The sequence below is a fragment of the Phaethon lepturus genome, unplaced genomic scaffold (genome assembly GCF_000687285.1).
Source record: "Phaethon lepturus isolate BGI_N335 unplaced genomic scaffold, ASM68728v1 scaffold28440, whole genome shotgun sequence".
Lineage (NCBI taxonomy): Eukaryota > Metazoa > Chordata > Aves > Phaethontiformes > Phaethontidae > Phaethon > Phaethon lepturus.
The window spans coordinates 10,572-18,079 of NW_010513035.1; the positions used below are offsets into that span (position 1 = coordinate 10,572).

General features: G+C 55.7%; 1 protein-coding gene across 2 annotated transcripts; it reads left to right on the plus strand.

Annotated features, from left to right (window-relative positions):
- Positions 1-172: 172 nt before the first annotated feature.
- Positions 173-6,309, plus strand: LOC104622326 (poly(rC)-binding protein 3-like). 2 transcript variants are annotated; one of them, XM_010289076.1, is made up of 7 exons: positions 217-285; positions 546-569; positions 1,578-1,610; positions 2,286-2,402; positions 2,829-2,960; positions 3,283-3,411; positions 6,136-6,309. In XM_010289076.1, exons 1-7 carry the CDS (start codon positions 217-219, stop codon positions 6,307-6,309), a joined length of 678 nt encoding a protein of 225 aa, XP_010287378.1. The 2 variants fall into 2 exon arrangements, with proteins under 2 accessions (XP_010287370.1, XP_010287378.1); XM_010289068.1 differs by lacking the exon at positions 6,136-6,309 and having other exon boundaries at positions 173-285; positions 3,283-3,692.
- The last annotated feature ends 1,199 nt before the right edge of the window (positions 6,310-7,508 follow it).

Consider the following 7,508-nt stretch of genomic DNA (forward strand, 5'->3'; position numbering starts at 1 on the left):
GGGTCCTCACCCCGCGACACCCCCCCGCAGCTCTTCCAGCCACGGCTTTCCCACGCCCTGCTGCTCTGCAAGGGCCGTCCCACACCGAGGCACCTGCCTGTTTTGAGAGAAAACCTTTCCCCTCTCTGTCCCCAGGTGATACGGCCGCGGTGCTGTCTCCTTCTGCAGCGGGGCTGCTCTCCCGGCTTACACACGTCTCCCGTCTCCCGGTAGGAAATGGAGTCGAAGGTCTCTGAAGGCGGCCTGAACGTCACCCTCACCATCCGGCTGCTGATGCATGGCAAGGTAAGGGTCTCCCAGCGAGGGGCTTTCCTCACAGCCCCCTCTTCCGCCTCTGCTCCGGCTGTGCCCGGGCCCGGCCGGCTGACAGCCCCGGTGTGACGGGGAGGCTGGCACGGTGCTCCTGGCCCCTCGCATGCCTCCCCCCACCCCGTCCTTCTGCTGGGGACAGTGTGCGCCAGGTCTTTGCGTCATTATGGGGTCGGGCTGGATTGTCTTCACGTTTTGTAACGTCGGTTCCTTTGTGTTTGACTTTTTTTTCATAGGAAGTTGGAAGCATCATTGGAAAGGTAAGGACGTCTTTTAAATGAGTACTTAATGCTATTGCCCGCACCATGTGCTGCCTGTGGTGTGGTAGATGCCAGACTCCTCTTCCCTGTCATGTCCTTAAATGTTTGGTGTGCATGAGCTCGTTGCCGCATTTGTGAGACACAAATTATGAGACACCCACAGAGGGACCAAAGGCCGTTCCCCTAAAAAGAGAAACCAGCCACCAAACTTACCCAGTGCCGTTTCCAGCTGCTTCACTGGGGTGATGAATGGGTGTTTATGATCGCGTTGCCCTGACATTTTAATCAAATAGATTCATTAAGAGAGACTAAAAAATGTCATGCAGGCCCACTTAAATTCGCAGCACTTGTCTCTGAGGCTGCAGGACACCATTTAGTTTGTGCAGAAAAGCTTCACGAGGTGCTCTGCTCCCCGGGGCTTGCCATGGTGGTTTGGAAAGTCCTGGCTATACAGAATTGGGTTTTCGGTGTTTTTAAAAGGCAGGTTTATGGTGGCAAAGATTTGTGGCACGAAAACCTTTCCCCTATATCCTTGTGCCTTATTTTTCCATCAGCCTGTCCAGCCCTGGAAAGATTCACAGTTGTGCCTGTTTTATTATCTGGATATAAAGATAGTAGATTTCTCTATAGATACCAGATCAGAAACTGCCCTTTGAAGCCACTCTGAAGTTCCAGCTTTTCTCAGCATCGGATCAGTTTCTGAGCTTTTTCCGTGCACTTTTCCTCCTAATGGGACATGTAGAAAGGGAGGTGGAGGCTGCAGTTGTGCATTAGTAGCTGTTTTGTCTGTCGTGTCGTACAGACACAGGGAGCAGAGCTACGATGGCTTGTACCCTCAGCTCTTCAGCTGACCAGCACACGGGGATGGAGGGCCAGGCATCGCAGAGCTGCCCAAAGGTTTCGCTATGTGTTGCCACGTATTAGAGAGATGCGTGTTTGGAAGGGTTGTTTTGAAGGTGGAAGTCTTGAATTTTTAGTAATAGCCTGTGTTTCTGCTTCTTATTTCAGAAAGGAGAGACCGTGAAGAAGATGCGCGAAGAGGTGAGCAACCCTGCTCTGGAGAAGGATCTGTAGGAGAGGAGAGGAGAGGAGAGGAGCGGGAAGGGCGTTGGGCTGTCCTGCCCGGCAGCGTGCAGCACAGTGGCCAGAGCTGCCCATTGCCCCGTGTGATATGTGCAGTAACTCCCAGGGTCAGGACACGCAAGCTGGCTGTGCCCAGAGCTCTTTGGTCCAGTTTTCTCATTCCGTACTCAAACAAACCCCCATCACATTTAATGGGAATTTTCCAGAGCCAAGAATTTGCTCTTAACGAAACATTGAAATTAAGTCACTCCTAAGATGTTTGAGTTTGTCCAAGGTCTTTGTGCCTGCAGCTACCAAGGAGTTAGCAAATCAGTAAGCAACACTCTTCATTTTACAAGCAATGATCCCGTGATCTGGTCTTACCTTGACCGTATGGGTTTGCATTGCACTAAAAGACCGAAAGCGAATGCTTGGAAACCCTTTCTGAGGGTCAGGGTAAGGCAGTGCTGGAGGCACCACGGGGTGCAGGGACAGGAGTTTTTAAGGTTAGATGGGATATTGAGACGCTGGCACAGAGGATGACGAGGGACCAGGCTGGGACGGGACCTGACCCAGAGGAAGGGCTGCGCCTCCGGCTACATGCCCGTGGGTTGCTTGGCTGTGGCTATTCCAGGGCTGCCCTTCTCTTTCCAGAGCGGGGCAAGGATCAACATCTCAGAGGGAAACTGCCCCGAGCGAATCGTGACCATCACCGGCCCCACCGATGCCATCTTCAAGGCTTTCGCCATGATCGCCTACAAATTTGAGGAGGTGAGCAACGTGAGCCCTTTTCCCCAGGAGGGCAGAGTAAAAGGGTCTGCATCCAGACCCTTGGGTGGCACCAAGCTCAGCCAAGCAGAGCTCTGGCATGCCCACTGCTGGGACCAGCAGCGCAGATGGGCCTGGGTACCTCGAACCCATAAGTGCCTGCCTGGACTTGCTGAACTGGTACAGGACCTTGGCACAAAACCTTCCAGGCATCTCTAACTAGGCAAGAACTGAGCTTCAGGGAACTGTCCCAGAGGTCTCGCAGTTAATCAGCTGCAGGGACACGCAGTGATGCAGCTGCAGACAAAGACCAGCCACAGTCTGGGGGACATGACCCCTCTTTTCTGGCCCAGGGCGTTTGGGTTGGCCTGGATGGCAGGTGTCTGGTCGGGTACCAAGCACTGATGCATTGCACTCTTCCTTCCCAAGGACATAACCAATTCAATGAGCAACAGCACTGCTACCAGCAAACCTCCGGTGACGCTGAGACTGGTCGTGCCGGCTAGTCAGTGTGGCTCGCTGATCGGCAAAGGAGGCTCCAAGATCAAGGAAATCAGGGAGGTAAGGCAGAGGTGATTTTGTTATTGCATGAAATCGTAGCTCCTTGGAGCTGATCTGTGACCAAGGGGGAGCTGCCTTGGAAAGGGGGACTCTTATGCTGCTAGCATCATGCACCAGGTTGCTTCCCAGGATGGTCCTGCTGACGTGGCGGCAGCATCCCGTGGGACCTCGCTGGCGTGCGGATGCAGGCAGGGCCCGCATCCGAGCTCGCACGGGGCGGCACAGCTCTCGGGAGGCGCGTGGCATCTCCAGGAGCTGGAGCTGGCTGCAGGGAAAGGCATTCAGCTGTGGGATTTCTCCTCCTCTCTCTTTCTGTCTCCAGTCAACAGGTGCTCAGGTTCAAGTGGCGGGGGACATGCTGCCCAACTCCACGGAGCGGGCGGTGACAATCTCGGGGACACCCGACGCAATTATCCAGTGTGTCAAACAGATCTGTGTGGTGATGCTGGAGGTACAGTCTGTGACAAAGGGGGTAAAGTACATAGGAAAAAAACCCAGCTGGCACCACAACAGCGCTGGGAGCTGTGGAGCGTGTCTCTCGTACCCTTCACCACGCGTTGTCGGACCACTCATTTCCTGGTACCTCCGTTTGAAACCTACCCAGTGTGTTCTCCCCGCCATCTTCGTACGTTGTTTCTAGAGTCCCACACTGGAAACCTGTCTGGTCAGGTGCCCCAAAGGAGATGGCTTGTGTCGTAGCACAGGGTGGCTTCAGGAGAGAGGGGTGCCGGGTGGGCTGGCACAGCCGTAGCGTGGTGTCCCAGCAGCACCGAGGGTGCCGTGGGAAGGGGACGGGGGCTGCAGCCACTCCACCCAGTGCCTGCCTTCCCCTGCACGGGGCTTGCGGTGCCCCGTGAGGACCACGGCTGGGAGGAGGAGGCCAGTGCATCGCCTGCGCTGGGGGACCCAGGGCTAGGAGCGCAAAGCCAGACTCCAGTGAGGCACGGTGGGAAAGGTGCTGAGGAAGGCTGGTGGAGAGCAGGACCTGTAGGGCACATCGACGTGTGTCCAGGGTGCCGTTGTCTGGGAGAAATGCTGATGAGCAGAGCTTGAGTGTCTCTGCCATGGAGAGATGCTGCTGTACCAATGGCTTATTGCTAGGGGTGACCACAGCTGCATGCCCAACATCCAAACCTGCCATCTAAGATGGGAGAAGCTCCAGGAGGAAACCCCTCGGGACACAGGACGGTGACACCCTCCGCTCCTGGGGCCTCCCAGAGGTAGACAAGCACGGACCGGTGTCAGGCCCCTCTGCCTTGCTGCACAGCCCTTTATTAACGGCAGGGAAGAGCATGTTTGCCACTGCAAGAGCTTCAGATGAGGATGCCAAGGCTTGGTGGAGGTGAAGCAAAACCAAATGTAAGCAACTTCAGTTTGGCAGCAGCTAAGGAGGAGTTGCCACGAGCCACGTTACTGCTGGTAGTGATGCTCAGGCGGGTACGCTCTGCTGCCAGAGGAGTGCGATTTTAGCCGCACGGTGACCCCAGGTTATGCTCTGGACTGCGGCAGAAGTGTGGGCCTGAGGTGATGCTTACAGGCGTGTTACAAAGTCTTCGGTGGCTGCTGTTCTCACCGACCAAACCAAGGGTTGCTGCTCCTCTCTATGGCTCAGCAATGGGAAAGAGAAAAAACCCATGAATTTTCTTGCAGTCTGAAATCTGGGAAGTCCCCTGACTTTAACAGTTCACAGAGATGCTCCTTATAACCCTTCTGTCTTAAATTATCCTACCACAGAAATCCTCGCTCGTCCCCTCTAAGATTTGCAATGCAATAAAAGAAAAAGCAGGTTTGTGATTATAGAGGCTGTGCTTTGATCGTACAACCTTCCTGCAGGCCTGTGCTTAGCAGGAAGATTTGGATATGTCACTTGGCTACAAGTAGACGTCTAGAAGAATGTACAGAAAAAATGAAGAATTTTCCATGAGATAGCGTAATTTATATTGCCTATCCTTACATAGCAGTAACTGGGTCGTTTCACTTTGCGTAGAACCAGGAGGCTTTTATCTGAAATCTCTCCTGATCCCTAGAAACCTCAAAATCTCTTCTATGGCCTGTTTGTTACGTTCAAGAGAAAACCGACGGAGAGATAAATTGGGTGAGATGATCCCGTGCCTCGCGCAGAGGGACGCATCGCTACAGCTTGATGTGTGTCACTACAGCTTCTGCTCGGACCGACGCACAGCAGCAAGGAGCAAGACGTCCTGTCCAGCCGCAGCAGGGGTGCCCCGGGGCACGCTGCCGCAGGAGGAGGGCTGGTCGGTCTTCTGCTGCTGGCGTCTGGCTGGCTGCTCGTGCAGACTGCCACCACCTTGCAGCTCCAGGATAAGATCTCTGGAAATGTTGGTGTTGCCATCGGAGAGGGGTTTCCAGCCCCTGGCGCCTTCAGAGTTCAGCAACCTGGCCAAAGCGATCGCTGCCACTTGTCCCACCAGGGCATGGGAGGTCTTGACCACAACGGCAGTGCCTTGCAGCATCCCCTGTGCGGCCATCCACGTCCCAGCTTGGATGGCGATAGACCAAGCCAAGACTTGAAGGCGACCCTGTTCCGGCAGTGGGGAAGATGAGAGGGGTCAAAGAGCTTAAGCATCATGCTGGGTCACTCAGACAGGCTGCTCGCGCCCTCCGATGCTCACGCTCACAACGCCGTGCCACAGCTCCTGGTGCTTGGCCGGGCTGGTGCAACTCCAGGGCGGGCTGCGGGTGTGCAAGAGCTCTCAGGCTGCAAAGAAATCCACTGCACGAGGAGGCTCATGGCATCCGGGGATGAAAAGCCTGGTCCGTGCGTGTACCTCCCCATCTCGCTGCACCTTGAGGGTCTCCTTGGAGTGTTTTGAGGAGGGCACTGCATGCCAGTGTCAGGCTCGAGTCTAGACCAGGAGACACAGTCTGCAGAGAGCAGAGCGAAGGCAAGGAAGGCAGCGGAGGTCTGGGAAGTGATTTAGTGGCCCACACCTTGGCAGGGGATCTCCTGTACCCCAGGTTGTCCTCATTCATCCGTTAAACGCTGATTTCCCCCGTGTCCTCCTGTCCAGAAACGCGGTTTGCCCGGTGCGGGTGTTGCTGGCGGCGGCCCCGGGGGCCGTGCTCCGTCGGGTGCTTTCTAACACTCTTTTTGCCGCCGTTTCAGGAAAGCTGTTCTAATGTTCTCTCTCCCTCTCCTTGTCCCTTTTCCTAGTCCCCACCAAAAGGTGCCACCATTCCCTACCGCCCAAAGCCCGCCTCCACCCCTGTCATTTTTGCAGGTGGTCAGGTAAGAGCCGACCCGCTTGCAGCCTCCACTGCCAACCTCAGCCTTTTACTGCAGCACCAGCCGCTGCCCGTTAGTGCACTCAGGTTTCTTGCCTTCTGACTTGCATGGTGTCATCCCATCCGTTGCGCGCCACGGCAGGTGGACTGAAAGCTCTTTGCAGAACCTCCGGCAGTTCGCAAGCCCGGGCGGACGGCTCAGCTCCTGCCATGGATGCTGGAGGATAAGGAAAGGGCCAGCCCGGGGAAAGAGGGTGTTAGCTCTACCAGGCACTCACGCACCAAGGAAAGGCCGGAGTTTGCTCCACTAGGTCCAAATTCAGTATTTGCCGACAGTTACCAGTGCGAAGGAGAAAATGAGAAAAGCCTCGTTGAACAAGAGGCCATGACCACGCTCTCACAGTGGCTGCGAGTGTTTATTTTCTGGTATCTCCGGTCCAATTAAAAATAACTTTGCATAGTTGTAATTGATCCGAGATAGGAAGGGCTCGTCCCAGCCACTCCAGGACCGTGCTGAGCCTCTGCTCAGGGCAGCCTCCACGTAAAGGGTCATCGCCGTCGCTGGTGCTCGGACGGTTTGGGGTGCTGCTTCCCTCAAGAATGCCGTAAGCTCTGCTGCAAAGCTGGGCCTCATCTCTGCCCGCAGGAGAGCCTGCGTTGCGTTGCCTTTGGGGACATTGCGCAGGCTCGCGGTCACGATGTGGCGTTTCTAGCGACCCTTGGGAAGCGGCAGCAGATTTTTCTCTTTGCGGGGTAACCGTCGCACGCACGTGCCACAGGAGCTGGCGGTTGCTCTGCAAATAAATCAGCTCCCGCAGCACGTGGTGTATGGAGCAAGAGCAGCTGAGCAGGAGGCTGCTCTTGAAGAGGGGACTTGAACCATCGCTTTTTCCACCTCGTCTACTCACCTCGCCTGGTGACCGAGGTCCTGCCTGTAGATGCCATCATGGCATCCCCGGTATCTGTCAGGACGGGTGCTTTCCCAGGAGCCCCAGCAGCCAGGCAAAGCCAGGACCGGGAAGCCAGGTCCAAAGCAGCACCGCACAAGTTATTTCGTTTCTCCCCAACCGTAATAAGTAGCAGAAGGGCAAAGGCAAACCGAGGATGGGAACCAAGCCCAAAGCACAGGCTATTTCAGGCAGCGGGCTCAACCAGCATCTCTGAGTCATTGCCAGCATCGGGAGGAGTGTGCCGTCCGGTCTGAGCAGCCGTCCTGGAAAAGAGCTTTGAGTCCAGCTGCTTGGTGAACTTATCTTCTCAAAAGGGAGAGTAAGGTGGAGGTAGCGCTTCTCCTGCTGCCGA

Bases quoted from the DNA above. Each gene is read 5' to 3' on its own strand.
- LOC104622326 (XM_010289068.1), top strand. From the start codon at position 217: ATGGAGTCGAAGGTCTCTGAAGGCGGCCTGAACGTCACCCTCACCATC. The intron at 286-545 runs GTAAGGGTCTCC...TTTTTTTCATAG, and splicing joins GGCTGCTGATGCATGGCAAG to GAAGTTGGAAGCATCATTGG. The intron at 1,611-2,285 runs GTGAGCAACCCT...TTCTCTTTCCAG, and splicing joins TGAAGAAGATGCGCGAAGAG to AGCGGGGCAAGGATCAACAT.